Genomic DNA, 21,044 nt, shown 5'->3' on the forward strand with positions numbered 1-21,044 from the left:
GATTGTTAATGTGATTGAAAAAGTCCCTTTCACACATTGGTGGTGCGTCACCCAATCGCCCTAATGAAGAAACCGCCCCTGTAGTGTGTAGTGTAGGGTAGACCGTGCTGGGTTGACATGGTATGGTAGTGTAGTGTATAGTGTAGGTTAAACCGTGGTGGGTTGACACGGTATGATGGTGTAGTGTATAGTGTAGGGTAAACCGTGATGGGTTGACACGGTATGGTAGTGAGTGTATAGTGTAGGGTAGACCGTGATGGGTTGACACGGTATGATGGTGTAGTGTATAGTGTAGAGTAAACCGTGATGGGTTGACACGGTATGATGGTGTAGTGTATAGTGTAGGGTAAACCGTGATGGGTTGACACGGTATGATATTATAGTGTATAGTGTAGGGTAAACCATGATGGGTTGACACGGTATGATAGTGAGTGTATAGTGTAGGGTAAACCGTGATGGGTTGACACGGTATGATAGTGTAGTGTATAGTGTAGGGTAAACCGTGATGGGTTGACACGGTATGAAATTATAGTGTATAGTGTAGGGTACACCGTGATGGGTTGACACGGTATGGTAGTGTAGTGTGTAGTGTAGGGTAAACCGTGATGGGTTGACACGGTATGGTAGTGTAGTGTATAGTGTAGGGTAATCCGTGATGGGTTGGCACGGTATGATAGTGTAGTGTATAGTGTAGGGTAAACCTTGATGGGTTGACACGGTATGGTAGTGTAGTGTGTAGTGTAGGGTAGACCGTGATGGGTTGACACGGTATGGTAGTGAGTGTATAGTGTAGGGTAGACCGAGATGGGTTGACACGGTATGGTAGTGTAGTGTGTAGTGCAGGGCAAACCGTGATGGGTTGACACGGTATGGTAGTGTAGTGTGTAGTGTAGGGTAAACCGTGATGGGTTGACACGGTATGGTAGTGTAGTGTGTAGTGCAGGGCAAACCGTGATGGGTTGACACGGTATGGTAGTGTAGTGTATAGTGTAGGGTAAACTTTGATGGGTTGACACGGTTTGATAGTGTAGTGTGTAGTGTAGGGTAAACCGTGATGGGTTGACACGGTATGGTAGTGTAGTGTGTAGTGCAGGGCAAACCATCATGGGTTGGCACGGTATGGTAGTGTAGTGTGTAGTGCAGGGCAAACCATCATGGGTTGGCACGGTATGGTAGTGTAGTGTGTAGTGTAGGGCAAACCATGATGGGTTGGCACGGTATGGTAGTGTAGTGTGTAGTGTAGGGTAAACCATGATGGGTTGACACGGTATGGTAGTGTAGTGTGTAGTGCAGGGTAAACCGTGATGGGTTGACACGGTATGATAGTGTAGTGTGTAGTGTAGGGTAAACCGTGATGGGTTGGCACGGTATGGTAGTGTAGTGTATAGTGTCGGGTAAACCGTGATGGGTTGACACGGTATGATAGTGTAGTGTATAGTGTAGGGTAAACCGTGATGGGTTGACACGGTATGATAGTGTAGTGTATAGTGTAGGGTAAACCGTGATGGGTTGACACGTTATGGTAGTGTAGTGTGTAGTGTAGGGTAACCCGTGATGGGTTGACACGGTATGATAGTGTAGTGTGTAGTGTAGGGTAAACCGTGATGGGGTGACACGGTATGATAGTGTAGTGTATAGTGTAGGGTAAACCGTGATGGGTTGACACGGTATGGTAGTGTAGTGTGTAGTGTAGGGTAAACCGTGTTGGGTTGACACGGTATGATAGTGTAGTGTGTAGTGTAGGGTAAACCGTGATGGGTTGACACGGTATGGTAGTGTAGTGTGTAGTGTAGGGTAAACCGTGATGGGTTGACACGGTATGATAGTGTAGTGTATAGTGTAGGGTAAACCGTGATGGGTTGACACGGTATGATAGTGTGGTGTGTAGTGTAGGGTAAACCGTGATGGGTTGACACGGTATGGTAGTGTAGTGTGTAGTGCAGGGTAAACCGTGATGGGTTGACACGGTATGATAGTGTAGTGTGTAGTGTAGGGTAAACCGTGATGGGTTGGCACGGTATGGTAGTGTAGTGTATAGTGTCGGGTAAACCGTGATGGGTTGACACGGTATGATAGTGTAGTGTAGAGTGTAGGGTAAACCGTGATGGGTTGACACGGTATGATAGTGTAGTGTATAGTGTAGGGTAAACCGTGATGGGTTGACACGGTATGGTAGTGTAGTGTGTAGTGTAGGGTAACCCGTGATGGGTTGACACGGTATGATAGTGTAGTGTGTAGTGTAGGGTAAACCGTGATGGGTTGACACGGTATGATAGTGTAGTGTATAGTGTAGGGTAAACCGTGATGGGTTGACACGGTATGGTAGTGTAGTGTGTAGTGTAGGGTAAACCGTGATGGGTTGACACGGTATGATAGTGTAGTGTGTAGTGTAGGGTAAACCGTGATGGGTTGACACGGTATGGTAGTGTAGTGTGTAGTGTAGGGTAAACCGTGATGGGTTGACACGGTATGATAGTGTAGTGTATAGTGTAGGGTAAACCGTGATGGGTTGACACGGTATGATAGTGTGGTGTGTAGTGTAGGGTAAACCGTGATGGGTTGACACGGTATGATAGTGCAGTGTGTAGTGTAGGGTAAACCGTGATGGGTTGACACGGTATGATAGTGTAGTGTGTAGTGTAGGGTAAACCGTGATGGGTTGACACGGTATGATAGTGTAGTGTATAGTGTAGGGTAAACCGTGATGGGTTGGCACGGTATGATAGTGTAGTTTATAGTGTAGGGTAAACCGTGATGGGTTGACACGGTATGATAGTGTAGTGTATAGTGTAGGGTAAACCGTGATGGGTTGACACGGTATGATAGTGTAGTGTATTGTGCAGGGTAAACCGTGATGGGTTGAAACGGTATGATAGTGTAGTGTATAGTGTAGGGTAAACTGTGATGGGTTGGCACGGTATGATAGTGTAGTGTGTAGTGTAGGGTAAACCGTGATGGGTTGACACGGTATGATAGTGTAGTGTATAGTGTAGGGTAAACCGTGATGGGTTGGCACGGTATGATAGTGTAGTGTATAGTGTAGGGTAAAGCGTAATGGGTTGACACGGTATGGTAGTGTAGTGTGTAGTGTAGGGTAAACCGTGATGGGTTGGCACGGTATGATAGTGTAGTGTATAGTGTAGGGTAAACCGTGATGGGTTGACACGGTATGATAGTGTAGTGTATAGTGTAGGGTAAACCGTGATGGGTTGACACGGTATGATATTGTAGTGTATAGTGTAGGGTAAACCGTGATGGGTTGACACGGTATGATAGTGTAGTGTATAGTGTAGGGTAAACCGTGATGGGTTGACACGGTATGATAGTGTAGTGTATAGTGTAGGGTAAACCGTGATGGGTTTGCACGGTATGATAGTGTAGTGTATAGTGTAGGGTAAAGCGTGATGGGTTGACACGGTATGGTAGTGTAGTGTATAGTGTAGGGTAAACCGTGATGGGTTGACACGGTATGATAGTGCAGTGTATAGTGTAGGGTAAACCGTGATGGGTTGACACGGTATGATAGTGTAGTGTATAGTGTAGGTTAAACCGTGATGGGTTGACATGGTATGGTAGTGTAGTGTATAGTGTAGGTTAAACCGTGATGGGTTGACACGGTATGATAGTGTAGTTTATAGTGTAGGGTAAACCGTGATGGGTTGACACGGTATGGTAGTGTAGTGTGTAGTGTAGGGTAAACCGTGATGGGTTGACACGGTATGATAGTGTAGTGTATAGTGTAGGGTAAACCGTGTGGGTTAACACGTATGATAGTGTAGTGTGTAGTGTAGGGTAAACCGTGATGGGTTGACACGGTATGGTAGTGTAGTGTATAGTGTAGGGTAAACCGTGATGGGTTGACACGGTATGGTAGTGTAGTGTATAGTGTAGGTTAAACCGTGATGGGTTGACACGGTGTGGTAGTGTAGTGTATAGTGTAGGGTAAACCGTGTGGGTTGACACGGTATGATAGTGTAGTGTGTAGTGTAGGGTAAACCGTGATGGGTTGACACGGTATGGTAGTGTCGTGTATAGTGTAGGGTAAACCGTGATGGGTTGACACGGTATGGTAGTGTAGTGTATAGTGTAGGTTAAACCATGATGGGTTGACACGGTATGATAGTGAGTGTATAGTGTAGGGTAAACCGTGATGGGTTGACACGGTATGGTAGTGTAGTGTATAGTGTAGGGTAAACCGTGATGGGTTGACACGGTATGGTAGTGTAGTGTATAGTGTAGGGTAAACCGTGTGGGTTGACAGGGTATGATAGTGTAGTGCATAGTGTAGGGTAAAGCGTGATGGGTTGACAGCTATGAGATGAATCAGGTGTGTGTGTGTCTGGGTGTGTCAGTGAGGTGACAGCGTGCTTTTGTGACGAAGAGTCTGTTCCGTGCGACGATGGTTGTAAGGATTACCATTTAGATATGAATATAATATTAAATAAAATAAAAATCCCACTGTAAATATTTTGAAATAAATTTGCATTCGTTTACTATTTTTACATTTCTGACATTTTTTTAAAATCGAATATTTATTTTGAGAGCAAGTTTTGAAATAAAATAGTTTTGACTTGGTTAGAATACCAAAGCGATTTTGGCCGTGCGCGAATATGTGTGTGTGTGCTCGTGTGAGTGTGTGTGAATGTGCGTTAGTGTGTGTGTGAGTGTTTGTTCGTGTGAGTGTGTGAATCTGTGTGTGTGTTAGTGTCGTTGCGTGTGCTCGCTAACAGCACCAGTGGCGATTATCAAACACCAGTGACGATTATCTGAACCGGTCCCGGGGCCTCCCCTAGGTCGACTCAGCCTCAAATGAGTACCTGGTGCGGTGTGTAAACATCGCCACTGGGGAGACAAATGCGGCCGGGCGTGGTGCTGGCCACCCACTCGCTCATGTGCCGTGCCGGCCTTGAATAGGTGCTCGCGAACAACACTTGCCCCTACAGTCTTTTAAGGCTACACGGGGGATTTGTGTCTTTGTGTATTTAGGTGAATCAGTGTGGATGTGTATACATGTTGCCTGTGTGTTTATGTGCGCATGTCTGTGTGTTTATGCGCACGGGCTCGCGCGTGTTTGTGTGTGTACGTCTTCGTTTGTATAAACGTAGCGAAATGGTTGGCGCACTGCACCGCCAATCTCGTGACGCGAGTTGGATTCCTGCTCGTGATCAATGTCAGTGACGAATATCTCTGCCGGTCCTGAGTCTCCCAGAACTGCATGGCCTAAGGTGTTAACATCATCACTGGGGAGACAAAGGCGGCCAGGCAGGGTGCTGGCCACTAACCCCCCCCCCCACCGCGTGCGTCATTCCGGCCTTGAAATTGCTGGCCGAACAGCACTTTGCCCCAACTCTGTTGAAGTCTATCTGGGGGTTCTTTGCCTTTTCATTTGCGCGTGCATATAAGTGCGTGCATGTGCTTGTGAGTGCGTACACAGTGGGGAGCGGTAGTGCCGCTGCGATACGAATCCGGTGACCAGAGTTCGATTCCCGCTCACGGCCAACACCGGTGACGATGATCTGAACCGCCGGTCACGGGCCTCTCCTAGGTCGACTCAGCCTCAAATGAGTACCTGGTGCGCTGTGTAAACATCGCCATTTGTGGTGTGGTGCTGGCCACCCCACATCCTCACGTGCTCGCTAACGGCACTTGCCCCAGCAGTCCGTTCAGGCTATACGGGGCATCTTTGTCTCGTTGTGTATATACAGCGTGTGTACGCATGTAAGGACGTGTGTGCGCATATATGGATTGGGCGTGCACGGCGTGATTGCGCGTACGCGTGTGTTTGTGTTCTGTGTAGAGTCAGCGTGCGTGTGTGTTTGTCTAGCATGTGCCTCATGGCTAGACGTGTCAAGAAACGTGTGTCGACAAAATCTGTCACTCGACGTACAAACACGCGCTCGTTCACCGTGCGATTCCAAGATCCGCTGCGCCAACCGGTGTAAATATTCGTATTCTTCTTCGACTAAGCCAGAAGCCTCATGGCTGCACGTGGTCCGAATAGAGATTCGTAGACTTCCACATAGAACGCGCAGATTTCAGAATCAGAATATGTATTTGTACCGGAGGAATCCGATGAGCTATGAAGCTCTTTTTTGCACGGGGTCGACCGTGACGTTTGGTCGAGCACCAATTGAGACGAGGCTCAAAAGAAAGCTGCTTCTGGTGTGGACCAATCAGCTTCAAGGACAATGCATATATATTATCAGTGTGTTTTTGTTTGCATTTTGACTGCAAGTATTGTGCTTAATGCAGACATTAATCCTCGTAAAAAAGTTTCAGTTTTGTTGCCAGAAAAAGGGGAAAAACCGTATTATTATATTTTGGTACTGGCAAAGGAGGTCTAATGATGATGAACTGGCTTGTCTTGTGGAAATGTATAAGCCCATAGCCTCACATAGAGGCATGTGCATCATATGCGCGTTTATGATCCACAGACTTTCAAAGAGACCCATAGATCCATTTATTGAATGGGGTTCACTGCTCAGATTTTCCCTGAACATTGCACGTCTATTCTGTGCCTCTTCTCGAGCCACGCACAATTATCCTTAAGAAAGAGATGCAAAGACTGCCACGCAGAACCCACAGACGTACACAGATACCTATTGACTCACAGAGATGCCCATAGACTCACATTCACTTACATGGTCCATAAACTCACGAAGAGGCCCATATACCTACATAGACTCACGCTGAGACCCACACACTCATAAGTCATGTTACTGCATCTTGTAGAAATGGCCAGTGCTGTAGGGTGGACACGTCTTGAGATTAAAAAAATAGAATTGGGACATGTCGTGGGAAGAACAATATCTCACCATAGCGGAAGAGGAAAGCAGCACTTTTAAACGCAACCTGCAGTATTAGTATTATTACTGCTACTGCTGCTACTACAGGTGCCCCCTTTCTCCGTGTGCGGCAGTAGTAGATGCGTTCCAAAAAGAGGGGCGCACAAAGCGAAAGCGCGTGAGACAGCTGTTTGCCGAGTAGCGCCTTCAAGACAAAGACAAATGTCCCCCAGACTGTTGGGGAAAGTGCTGTTAGCGAGCAGCGCCTATGAAGGGCGGCACAATGGGGCGGGTGTCCAGCACCACGCCCGGCCGCCTTTGTCTTCCCAGTGGCGACCTAGGGGATGCCCCAGGGCCGGTTCGGATAATTGTCAATGGTGTTGGCTGTGAGCGGGAATCGAAATCGGATCGCCAGGTTCGTAGCGCAGCACGCTAACCGCTACACACACGACCGCATAGCTGCATACAGGTATAGTGAATGCTGGGTAGAAATAGATCTGCCGCATTTACGCGAAATCACACAAACCAAACCCGCATAAAGCGAGGGAAAACCTGCATTGCGTAACGCGCAGCAACAATGGAATTGTAAAGACTTAGGGACTTCCTTCCCTGGACAACAGATGCCTCCTCAACAAGAGGACGATCCTGGGGAAAAAAACCAGGACAGGCGGTAATTGTTTTCACGCGAAGTGGCGAAGGGTGTGTGTGGGGGGGAGGTGCAGCCGGAACCATGCATCACCGCCTTTGTCTCCCCCAATGCTGATGTTCACACACACAGCATCGGGGAGACACAGGACATACATAGAGAAGCCCACGGAAAATATGTGTTGTTGTTGTTGTCATTTGCGCTCCTGCACCGCTGCCAATGCAGCGTGGGCCAAATCAACTGTTCGAGAGAGGAGACGCAGGGGAAGTTGTTGTTCGGATCGAGCACTCGGCGGCGATGTTGACCGTGACCGGCAAATTGAACTAAGTTCACCGGGTTCATCGTCGTGGTGCGCTAACCGCGGCCCGACCAAGGGCGTGGTGCCGGCCACACCACCCCCTCGTGTGCCGCGCCGGCCTTCATCGGTGCGACTCGCTAACAGCACTTGCCCCAACAGTCTGTTGAGGCTATACGGGGGACCTCTGTCTCGTCTTTGTATTAGTGTGTACATGCGTGCACGTGCGTGTGTGTGTGTGTTTATATTAGTATGTGGGGAGCGGTGGTGTAGTGGTTAGCGCAGTCCGAGTTCGATTCCCGCTCAAGGCCAACACCAATGACGATTATTTGAACCGGTCCTGGGCCTCCTCTAGGTCGACTCAGCCCCAAATGACTACCTGGTGTGATGTGTACACATCGCGACTAGGGAGACAAAGGCGGTCGGGCGTGGTGCTGGCCACCCACCCCCCTGTACACCGTTCCGGTCTTCATAGGTGCTACTCGCAAACAGCACTTGCCCAACAGTATGTTAAGGCTTTACGGGGGACCTTTGTCTTTGTTTACATGAGTATGTATGCAGAGTATGCGTATGCGTGTGTGCGCCGTCTCTACAGACTGTCTGTTTTTTTGTGGTAATTTTTTGTGTGTTACCTCCTCCGTCTTTTTTGGACCCAGAAGCAGTTTGGTCCCAGCCCCTCTCTCTCTCTCTCTCCATGCTTTCATTTCCTGCGTTTCCCAAACTTCGCTAACTGGATACATCCACAGTCAACGCACGTGCACGCACACAACGACCACCCATTATAATTACAGTGCAGCAGCGTAAAGGCTGAGGCGACCTGGGGGTGGCCCAGGACAGTTTGGGACCCATACTCTTAGGTTTTTTCGGTAAAGTCACGTAGGTAAAAAATAAATAATAAAAATAATAGAAAAAATAGCATTTTATTTCTATTATATATATTTTTTATTTCTATTATTTCTTCTATTTTTATTATTATTTATTTGTATTATTTATTTTTTACCTACGTGACTTTACCGAATAAAACCTAACAGTATGAATCCTTGCAGTCACGAAAGCTTCAAATCTAGTTTGGGACCCGTCCTTTGCCGGTCCGATTTCTAAAGTTTTTGGCCGACACTTTGACCAATTTGTCCGGTTATCATTATGGCAAGTAACTCATTCTCATTTCTATATTTAAAAAAAATACATTTTATCCCAATTGTGCTTTGTTTCGAGACTACGCATCTCCTAGGATCTCTCACAGTTCACTGCAACCCTTCGACCCCACGGAAGCATATGTCACAGAGTGACCTCTGAGACCACTTCACATGACCTCTAGCAAGCACTTTTCTCTACTCGCTCTGCACGCGACAGTAATCTTCGTCGCGTCACAGTCAGAGCAACGTTTGAACATCCCAGAGCTGAGATTAAGAGAAATTAACTAGAGAACCAGATTTTTTGTTGTTGTTGTTAAAGTTATTGATGACTCGGCTTAATTTCGAACTCTGGGTTTTCGGGAAAGCGTCGCACCTCGGCATTTGACGTCGCAGTCATCTGCGTGTCCTCATCAAAGATGGGTTAGCTTACAAACACACAATGTGACCGGTATTGGGCAAATATCCCAATGCTAAAACATGTTATCTGCAAATTTCTCGATTGGGATCACACAGCAGCATCGCCTCCGATTGTGAAAACCTGGCAGGATCCTCTTGAACAAGAGTATTGAGACTCACTGAGGCTTTCCTGGATTAAATACGCTAAATAATGATTACAATTAATGAAATACTCTCAATATAAATATATCTGATAACCGTAAGTTTAGTCACACGGTTGTTTGCACCACAATCACACACACCAACAAGAACCGCCATTCGCAACTAAGTGGCGGTGACTTAACTACGGCGCTTGTGCCAGGCTACGTGCACTTTAAGGTCACGTGAAGTGTCGAACACCCGCTTGGCAGTAGGTCTTGGGACAGACCCAGGTGCCATGGGTCGACTGACTGAGATGACTCGCAGATGCACCAGCTGTGCCCCGACACACCACCACCGCACACACCACTACTGCACACGCACACACCACTACCGTACAAACAAACAACCACCACGCACATACCAAAGACAAAGATCACCCGTCTAGCCTTAACATACTTTTAGGGCAAGTGCTGTCAGCGAAGAACCTATTATATTAACACAGCTCACAAAGAACTAATTTCAGGCTGAGTCGACTTAGGTGAGGCCCAGGACTGGGTAATATAATCGTCATTGGTGTTGGTCGTGAATGAGAATCGAACTCGGGTCACCGGGGTTCGTAGCGAAGCGTGCGCCACCGCTGCCCACAGACAGATAGACAGACAAAGATCCCCCGCGTAGCCTTTCACGGGCTGTTGGGCAAAGTTCCGTTAGCGAGCACCTATTAAGCCCGGCGTGGCACGCGAAGGGGTGGTGTGGCCAATACTTTACTGGGCTGCCTTAAGTGTCTGCAGTTGCCGATGCTTGCACAACATACCACGGTACTAATTTAAGGCCAAGTTGACCTAGAGGGGACCTATGGCAGTCTCAGATACTTGGTGATGCGGCATTGGCAGTGGTCCATTAACACATAACAGAAGTCTCGGCATATTCGTCAGTAACCACCGTGGCCTTAAAAGGACATTACATCAAAGGCGAAGTTTCAGGCAAGGCCCCTTTAATGCACATTACACGCAACGTTTCGGGCAATTGCCCTTATTTTCACTGATATTTTAAACAATTATTTTTACGAGGTAAGGCCCACTGAGCTATGTAGCTCTTTTTTCACCTGGTCACAAATGATAAGCTCCATAAAGTAGCTTATTATCGTGTGGAAAAAATGTGTATAGCAGCCAAATTCTTTAAACGCACGTTGATTAAAAGTGTGGAGGGGAAAAACAAGGAGGACTTCGAGAAAAATCCACGCGACCACGAGGAGAACACACAAACTCAAAATATACAGGCGTTAAGGTCGACCTCCTGTATACCTGGCGAGGTAGTTAACATTTCACCACACTGGCATATACACATTGATGTGCATCATGGCCAGGAATCGAACTCAGGTGGCCTGCATCGTAGTGCAATGTGTTGAGGCAATGGCACCGCTAACGCATGCACACGTATGCACGTCCACGCGCGCGTAAAACTATTTTCACGCGTGGACGAACGCACTGTTGTTTTTATAGTGTTCCTGGACTTGTGACTAAAGTCGGCAGTTAAATCCATGCGTGCGCGTGTATGTGTGTCCTCACACTTTTGAAAAGTCAATGTTATTGGAAAAAGATTTAAGCAACTGTAAATCTAATGCCTCCTCCTCCTCATGCCCTCCCAGTCATTTCCAAAACCACGTAATTCCCACTCTCCCAACCAACCCCCCCTCCCCCAGCTCTTCCCACAAACCTTCCACGCACCCAAGCCCAGCAAAGCCACCATCGCCATCAGCCAATGGTCAATCCGGCCACGAAGCTCTGCCCGAGCCACCACGCTCCCATCTCCGTGCTATACTGAACCCTCATTTGACTGCCACTCCGTCGCTAGCCTCACCCAAGCGACTATCATCCCGTTTTAGCCATGACGTGTCCTATCCAAGCGCGCGCAAATTTTTTTTTAGTAACAGTCAATAAATTATACTCACGTCTCCGAACTCGTATTTGTTCTATAATCCAAGCGCTCATCTCCCTGTCTCTCCGTGTCCTTCCCAGCGTGCATCCCTCCACGCTTCTTTGCCCATTTTCCAGTTTTTGTTCCATTCATCAATGACCCTGTTCACAGGGGGGGGGGGGGGGGGGGGAGCGGGGGGGGGGGGGGGCTTGAGCCCCCCCCTTCCCCTCTTATTATTGGAAAGTAAAAAAAACCCACAGGTGCATTAGTCAATACCAAAAGCGAGAATGCGTCGTTACTCATTCTCATTCGCGTTAAACATTTGCTTTACGTTTGTGTAACATTGACTGCGCCACACTCCCTCCAGCCCCACCCACGATGTTTCTGTATTTAATTTAGCCCCCCCCCCCGCTTCTGTTAAACAACATCGCACTCCGGCGATGCTTAATAGGCGCTCGCTAACGTCTCCTTTCTTACCCAAGGACAAACGTCAAAGTCTTCGTCTATTCTCCGTGTCCATGCGTACCGTGTCCATGGGTACAATGTCCACGCGTATCGTGCCGTGTCCATGCGTACCGTGTCCTTGCCTACCGTGTCTATGCGTACGTGCCGTGCCCGCACGCCCTCATCGATAAAACACCAACGCATACCTAACAAACAAAAAAACCATGCAAGTTACGAATTCGTTTGTCGAGAAAAGAAGATAGTTTTATACCCCCCCCCTTCTTTAAACAAGATCACACTCCCGGGATGCTTCATAGGGCGCTCGCTAAAGCCCCCCTCCTTTCCCAAGGACGCGCGTCAACTCTTCGCCTGTTCCAGATTTGAAGCTTTCGTGACTGCAAAGATTCATACTCTTTAGTTTTTTCGGTAAAGTCACGTAGGTAAAAAAAAATCAATAATAAAAATGAAAATAACTAAATTAAATCACGACGTTTCGGGCGCATGGCCTACTGCTGATGCAAACAGTCTGCTGATTAGCAGTAGGCCATGCTTTACCACCAGATGACGGACGCTTGTGTTGCGCCTTCATCGATAAAATACAAACGTATGGCCACCGTACCTGAACAAACAAAAAAAAGAACGACCCATAACAAAAACCAACCCCACATGTAACGGATTCAGTTGTATCTTGATTTGAAGCTTTCGTGACTGCAAGAATCCATGCTCTTTGGTTCTTTCGGTAAAGTCACGTGGGTAGAAGAAAAAAAAACAATAGATCACGACGTTTCGATCGCAACACAAGCGACCGTAACGAATTCAGTCGGTCGCTTGCTGTTGCGATCGAAACTTCGTGATCTATTTTTTTTCTACCTACGCGACTTTTCCGAAAGAACCAGAACTAACTTTGTCTCTAAAAAAAACGCATTTTGGTTGAGGTTGCGCTCACGCGTTGGAGTGAGCGGGTCGATTGAGGGTCATGGCGAAGCGCTGTGAATCTCGACGCATCGTGGCATTGTGTGCGTGGGGGGGTCTCGCATCGAGGCGCCGTTTAGACGTTGTTTAGACATCGTTTAGGTGTTAATCTTGCCCAAGTTGTACCGCGCGTCTCCCACTCTCGCTCTCTCTCTCTCTGTATCTCTCTCACGCGCGCACCCCGAGTGTGTGTGTCCCCATATCTCTCTGACATTCTCTGTAACCCTTGACACTGCTGCTCTCTCTCTCTCTCTCGTGCGCTATCGCTCCCAGGCTCGTCATTCTTCCTGTCCAATTATTCTTGTATTTATTGTCGCTTTCATGTAAGTGTGTGCATGTGTGTTTGTCTATACTTCCACGTCCATCTATCCAGCTACCTTTCCACTCAATTGTCCATCAATGTATTCTGTGTGTGCATGCACGTTTTTCCTACCTGTTTATCTATCTGACCGTAAAGCCATCAATCAGTTAATACATCCGTGTTTCTGCAAGTCTGTCCGTTGATACGTTTGTCCACACCGGCTTGTTGCGTGTGTCTGCCTGATCATCAACCTTTCCTCCATCCCTCTGTTGGAATGTCTGTCTGTCGTCTGTCCATTTGTCTCTTGCTCTGTCCGCCTGCGCGTCCGTCCGTCTGCTCATCCGTAGCCCTCGTCCATTCCATTTGCCCACGTGCGTGTCCATCTCTCCGGCCCCGCGCGTCCGCCCCATCCGCCCCTGCGGGCTCTCCCAACGTGTCGCGCGCCGCTACCCGCCGCCTCTCCCGTTGCCTCTCTCCCTTTCTCTCCCTTTCTCTCCCCTCCCTTTGAGCTCCATAGTAACCGCACTCAAAGGCTTCGAAGAGCCATCTGCTCCCGACTTCAAACGCGCAACCCTGACCTCCAGCCTGCCCTGCCTCTCCTTTCAATCTCCCTCTCTCTCCCCACCCCACCGCCGGCCTCCCCCTTTCGCCCCTTCGCCTCACTCCCCATGCGCCCCCCTCCCGTCCTACAGGGAGCCGTTCCGCCTGGAGTGTTACAACAAAGCGATTGCCTATCAAGTTCCAGCCATTTCCCATCACGTCCCATAAATTTCCCGTGCGGTTCCACGCATTAGCCTTAAAGTTCCATAAATTATCGCTCAAGTTCCCGAGGTGCCCGGCGGTCACGTGCCAAGCGGATTGTCACATCCGCAGGATCGCGAGAGGTAGTGGGGCGGCTTGCGGAAGGCCTTCATCCAGCAGTGGATTGGCCATGGCTGATGATGATGATAATTAACTATCTGTAAATTAGGCGTTCAATTTTAGAAATGATGCATCTCTTTTCCCATATATCACTTGTGAATTTTCAGAAGTTACTCCACGAATTCTACAAATTGCTGATCAGATTTAAGAAATTAATGATCACACCATTAAAAAACTGGTCATTAAAGTCCATATTTTTTCCGCCAAGTTGGGTGGATTATTCATCGTACCCAATACATTATTGATTATGCTTCGGATATCATCATCATTCGGCAAGTAAAAAAAACAATCTCAGCAAGTTTCAGATATTATCGATCAAATTCACGAAAATACCTTTGGTGGCTATTCACTTGGCCGGTAACCCAGCGCTGCCGAGGCAGCGAGAGTTGATGGATTACCGCACACAAATGTTGTGAAACTCCCTTCTACGCGTGGGCATCGAGGAGGAGCCATACCCTGGCATGGAACGGACGAAATAGCGAGTGTGGCTTAATATCATCTGCCCCCATCTCAATTGGATAAAAGTGCTGCCCCTGTGGGTTATTTCCATGCCCTCTGATTCTCTCCCACATGTATAAACACTCATTAACCCTTTCCCGTTTCCAAGACGACTGCAAGTTGCAGGGTGGCGTCTCGTTCACCGCTGAATCTCAAGCGGGTTCAGTGTTAAATGTATTGAGAGAGAAGCTTAGCGGCGTTGTTTTTAAATATGTTGTACTCACCGCAGAGAACTGTAGCGGCACGACCGCACTCTACGATAGCTGGCACCAAACTGTGCCACATGCCCTCCCGCGTGGCCTTGTGGAAGCCTTGGTACCAATAAAGTGATTCTACTTGAGTTTTTCTTCTGGTTCCGTTCTGATGACTTACACGTACGTCATCACAAAGGCTTAGGCGGATAACACCTTCATATATAGAAAACCGTAGAGCTTGGGCAATTGCTGGTATCAGCTTTTCGTGTGGCTGCCTTCCCACTTGCATGTGGTTCATCGCGGCTCTGAGTCGTACTCTCTCTCTTCGAAAGAACGCTTTCCAGTGAATATTTTAAATTATTATAAGACAACTTCATAAAAGAGTGTATATAGTTGCGTGTTTAAACACTCATGAATTGGCTGAAAAGGTCTTAATATGAAAACATACAACGCAGAACTTGAAATTATTCTAAAATTAGTCTGTGGTAGTAATAATACTAATTATTATTTGACTTCTATACATCACCCATTACATTTAATAAAATTGCCGACCATGTAGTGCACATTACCGACGATGTTTCAGACATTATCTGTTCGCCGAGAAAAAAATTGGCGACGCATATGCAGAAACTAAGGATCGCATCAAGAATTCACAGCTTGAAATTTGGTGGTTCACTAAAGTTGGCCAAATGTCATCTCTGAGAATAAAAACATATTTTATTGACGACGAACATTCGTAGCCAGAACATATTTGTTCAAGGTCGTACCCGGAGCGCGGACGAAGAGGCCAACCTAAGGCACTCGCAAGTGATTCAGTGACGTCATCGTCCGAGGTGGCCACGTGACACGGCGTGGTGCACCGTGAGCTGCAGCGATTGGAGCGGAGCTATCTTCGTCACGTGGCATGACACAATTGGAACGTAATTTAGAAACAGAATCCCCCCCCCAAAAGTTCCATAAACTACTTAGAAAGTTCCATAAAAAATATCTAAGTTATATATAAAATATATATGAATGCCTTTTGGATTGTAAACATGTTTCCGAAATTAATAGGCAAGGCGTTTGGTTAAATACTGGCTTTTGATTGAAAGCTTTCGTGACTGCAAGGATTCATATTCTTGGTTCGTTCGGTAAAGTCACGTAGAAGGGAAATAATAAAATAATATAAATATAAAGCATTGTTTTATATTTGTATTATTGTTTTATATTTGTATTATTTTATTATTTCCCTTCTACGTGACTTTACCGAAAGAACCAAGAATATAAATACTGGCTGACAAAATCGGTCCAGAGTTTAACGTCTTTTGCACCAACTCTGCAGATATTGTGCACTTCCCCGAAGGCATTGTGACTGATGTGATGTGTCAAGAAATACTCTTATGTTGTGTGGAGGAACATATTTTAAGTTTAATGAATCCCCAATGAGGTATCGAAATGTATCCATCAGTCTCCACGAGTTCGTGACAAAGCTGCAGAAACTAGCCATTAGGTTTAAAATAATTGCCAATCAAGTTCCAGATATTAATGATCCACGTGAAAAATTGTCCGTTGAGTTCAGGAGATGTACGATCTGATCCTTAAACGGAATCATTCGTTCTCTAAATTGCCCGTTTATTTATCAAAAAAAATTCCATTAATTTATATAGAGGTTAATCAAGTTCCATGCACGAACCATCATGTTTAAAAAAGTAACATTGTTTTGTTCAGAATATGCAGTACCTTCACATTTCAGAATAATGCTGGTCACTTCACCCACTTGGAGAGCTTCAGAGCCTCAAGACTCATTTCCAGGAGGGTGCTGCTACGTTGCGATGTCTGGCCATGAATGCCATGATATTGTCAGGTCGGCTTCTCGTTGTAGGAAACCAGAGAAAGCCCACCACGGCATAGCAGGGGGTGACACTCACCCCCCACATCTACAACACCTGGCAAAGCCATGGTGGTCGCTCACATACAAAGTCACACATCGGCTCAGTCAAGCAGGGGCATATTGCAGTTCGTCAAGATCCCTCGCTGAGGTATCGAGAATTTTGTCACGAGGGTCCCGCCAAGTTTTCGCCCTAGGGGAGAGGGGGCCATGATTGCTCTGTGTTCGATAGTTTTTCATATTGAGGGGATGATTTTGTTTTTCGAATTTGGCCAATATTGGACCGCGACGCAGGCACGCTCATGGCCCAACTCTCGCCAATGACGTCACGGTAATCTATCAACGCCCGCCGTGCAGTATTAACTATGGCGGCCGCTGGCTTCTAATTCGTGAACCTCTCTGCAAGACCACTGTGTGCCCTACGCGGCACACATGTCATTAAAATGTGTAAGCTAAAACTATTTCAAACGTAAGTGTTTTATTATATTTGACCAGCTAAGGCCAACAATTGATAGCTCAATGAAGTCGTTCACAAAGTGGAAATGTATAGCAGCCAAATACTCTAAACGCGTGATGTTGATTCTAAACCTGGAGGGGGGGGGGGAAACCGCAGGAGCCGGAGAAAAATCGACGCGACCACGGGGAGAACGTCCAAACTCCAAATATACAGCAGCAGGCGTCAGGGTCGGGATCGAACCCACGACCTCCTGTATACCAGGCGAGGGAGTTAACATCTAGCCACCGTGGCGCACATTCACATACCAACGTACACATTACAAATGTAATTACGTTTGTTTAAATGTAAATGGGAGCCAGAATTGCGAGATGTTAACTCCCTCGCCCGGTATCCAGCACCTCGTGGGTTCGATCCCGACCAAGGCAATTGCTGTAAAACAAAAAGCAAAGTTGTTGTTTTTGTCATTTGCGTTTTGCCCCACCTCTCCGCGTGAGCAGGTGGTGTTTGCACTCAATCAGTCGCTGTCGCAACACGAGAGCGTACGGGGCCTTTGGGAAGCGCGGGGAGGAGTGGGGGGCCCCTGGGAGGAGCCCCCCACTCCGAGCACGGAGCAGCTCATCCAGCACTACAACTGCGGTGACCTCACGGCTTTCGTGTTCGGGCAAAACGCCTCGCAGGTACCGAGATACACACACGCACGCGCACTAAAGACAAAGACCCCCCGTATAGCCTTGAACACCACACTGTTGGGGCAAGTGATGTTAGCGAGCACTTCTGAAGGCCTGCACGGCACACGAGGGGGTGGGTGGCCAGCACCACGCCCGACCGCCTTTGTCTCCCCAGTGGCGATGTTTACACACCGCACCAGGTGCTAATTTGAGGCTGAGTCGACCTTGGGGAGGCCCAGGACCGGTTCAGATAATCGTCACCGCTTCTCACACACGACGCGTGCGCGTGTGTGTGTGACAACTACATACACACACGTACACACACGTACACACAGACGCAGATACGCATTTAGACACACTCCATTATCAATACCCAGCCATTCGCCACAAAGTGACGGTGACGTCACCACGGCGCCTGTGCCAGGCCAGGTGCACTTTGAGGCCACCACGTGAAGTGTCGAAGACTCGCTGCTGACAGGAAGGCCCAGCAGGTGCCATGGGTTGGCTGACTCAGATGACCGCTAGATGCACCAGCAGCTGTATCCCCCCTACTGTGCCAACTCGCTGCATTTGAAGCATGCACGCACGCCCATCGAGAGATGAAAGCCGGTGACAATCGGATGACTTTGCCGGTTATGAAAGCGTGCTTTTCACAGCCAGGGCTCGAACCCAGGCTCCCTCGGCAGCGTTGGCTCGGTTGCTCCAACGCGGGCCATCACGAGCCCTCCGAACCAATAGGCCGTGTCCCTCTCCCCCCCTCCTCTACTTGGCTCGTATTCAAAATCGCACACCGCTGGGAGGAACATTTTTGAGTCACCTTTGGGGGCCTTGTTATTGTTTCGCTTTGGGCGTTTTATTGCTCGGGCCTCCGAAGTGCCTCGTCGCGGCTCTCAGGCGCACGCGGTCGTGACGCGCCGTGGACGTGCGATGATGGTCGCGATCGTGCGAGCAGATGCGATGGTCGGTGCAGGCGATGGATGGGGGGGGGGGGGTCAGGAAATCCAGTGGTTTTATATGAAGTGAGCTTTGAGCCAAGTGGATGATGGTGGGATCCCGGGCACCTGAGTTCGATTCCAGGCCACGGCTTATGGCAGCGGCGAGCGGTATCTGAACCGGTTATTCGTCGCCCTTGTTCGCCGATCCGGCGTTGACCAGCGTGGGGAAGTATGGTCAAGCACCCCCTCACCCCCCGCCCCTCCCCATTACTGTTATGGTACGGAAATGTGTTTATTCAGAAGTTGCTTCACATTCGGCTCATTATTCTTTTCATCCACATTTTCGTTTTTTTACTCGGGATAGTTTCAAGTTTATTTTGTTTAAGCAGGCGGTGAGAATGTAGGAGGCTTCATTTGCGAGAGTCACTTAGGTCACTGAAACGACAAAAGACAAAACGAACCAAATGAAACACAGCAATGAAGCAAAGAAAAAAAAAGTGAGAACACTCGCAGCGACCCACTTGCTGTGCTGCCATCTCCTGCCGCGTCAGGCGCCACGTGGTGAGATGTGGTGAGATGTTGACTCGCTCGCCTGGTGTGCAGGAGGTCGTGGGGGTACAGGTGGCAGGGGGTTGAGAGACAGGGGGCGGGGGGTGGGGGACAGGGGGTGAGGGGACAGGGCGGTGGGGGGACAGGGGGTGGGGGACAGGGGGTGAGAGGACAGGGGGTGGGGAATAGGGGGGTGGGGGGACAGGGGGTGGGGGGTGGGGCACAGGGCGGTGGGGGGACAGGGGGTGGGGGACAGGGGGGTGGGGGACAGGGGGGTGGGGGGACCGGGGGTGGGGGACAGGGGGGTGGGTGGGGGCTTCCACAGGCTTGGGCCCAGATATCCACAAGAGATGCCCCCCCCCGGGGTGAGTTGGCTGGGGGAAGCCGCGCGCTGCGCAGTGCCGTGTTTGTTTGGGACTCTGTCCTGGCGCCGACGCAACACAAGCAAACATCGCAGGGAGACAGACGGGCGGTGGGCGACAGGGTGACGGGAAGACATAAAACACACATGACGTTCACACGCAGCAGCGTGTGTGCGATGCTGCGTGTGTCTGTGTCCACTAGGCAGTTGGAGGCAGTCGCCGTCCAACAACACCGATCGGAGCCCCGCGGGCGGATAAAACACGGCGAGTTGGCACAGTGGGGGGGTCACGGCCGGTCCATCTGCCGGTCATCTCAGTCAGTCAAGCCCATGGCACCTGGGTCCATCCCGTGACCTCCTGCCAGGGAGCCTTGCACACGTCACGTGGCCTCAAAGTGCACAGGTGCCTTGGTGACGTCACCTTCATTTAGTGGCGAATTGTCGGTGTTGTTGTTGTCGTTGTGTGTGTGTGTAAGGGTGGTGGGGCGGTGGCGTAGTGGTTCGGGCACTGCGATACGAACCCGGCTACCATCGTTCGATTCCCGCTCACAGTCAAATACAGCGGCGAATGTTTGGTGTGTAAACGTCAGAACTGGGGGAGACAAAGGCGGCCGGGAGTGGTGTTGGCCACCCATCCCTCGTGTGCCAAGCCAGCCTTCATTGGTGCTGGCTAGCAGCACTTGCCCCAATGGTCCGTTGATGGTTACAAGGGGGATCTTTGCTTTTGTATTTGTATGCCTGTGTGTCAATGAGGAGCGGTGGTGCAGTGGTCAGCGCACCGCGCTACGAACCCACCCGCCCACCCGAATCTGATTCCCGTTCACGGCGCAGCATCGGCGACGAAAATCTGAACCGATCCTCTTGGTCAACTCCGCCTTAAGACGGGTACAAGGTGTGGCGTGAGAAAAGAACAACCTCCCGCGTTGTGCGTGTGCGTGTTGATGCGTGTGAGAAGTGAGCACGCCGATTTCAGATATATGGAACCGGTCCTGGGGCCTCCTCTAGGTTAACTCAACCGTACAAATTAATCACACTTTGTGCGGTGTGCTAACATCGACAACATAGGGGCATGAACGCAGCAGGCATGGTGCCTGCCCCAAACACTTTCCCGATCTTAAATTTCGATTTAAAGCTTTCGTGACTGCAGGGATTCATCTTCTTGGTTCTTTCGGTAAAGTCACGTAGAAGGGAAATAATAAAATAATAAAAAACATGATAAAATAATTCTCACGACGTTTCGGCCACAACGCAAGCAGCCGTCCTCAGGTGAAGAAACAGGTCTGTCAGAAAGACAGCGTCTGAATGCTGTCTTTCTTATTTTATTATTTCCCTTCTACGTGACTTTACCGAAAGAACCAAGAAGAGGACCTTCCCGATCCTCTGTTGCGGCCTTCATAGGTGATCGCTGACAGTACTTGCCCGACCAGCGTGCGTGGGCTCCAGGGGGTTTTCTGTCTTTAGTTTGGATGCGTGTGTGGGGTGGCCATCGTTCCATTTTTGCCGGATCCTTCACTGAATGGTCAATTATATGTCTGTGACTGGCATATGTGCTCGTCTAGTC

General features: G+C 48.9%; 1 protein-coding gene across 2 annotated transcripts in view; it reads left to right on the forward strand.

Moving 5' to 3' along the window:
- Positions 1–21,044, forward strand: part of LOC144733352 (metalloprotease TIKI1-like) — an 87,653-nt gene that overhangs the window by 13,114 nt on the left and 53,495 nt on the right. For both annotated transcript variants that reach the window (XM_078615213.1, XM_078615214.1), the window contains exon 5: positions 17,468–17,647. In XM_078615213.1, the coding sequence (XP_078471339.1) occupies positions 17,468–17,647 (180 nt within the window). The remainder of the gene's footprint in view (positions 1–17,467; positions 17,648–21,044) is intronic.

The sequence above is a fragment of the Lampetra planeri genome, chromosome 46 (genome assembly GCF_965212315.1).
Source record: "Lampetra planeri chromosome 46, kcLamPlan1.2.h2, whole genome shotgun sequence".
NCBI lineage: Eukaryota > Metazoa > Chordata > Hyperoartia > Petromyzontiformes > Petromyzontidae > Lampetra > Lampetra planeri.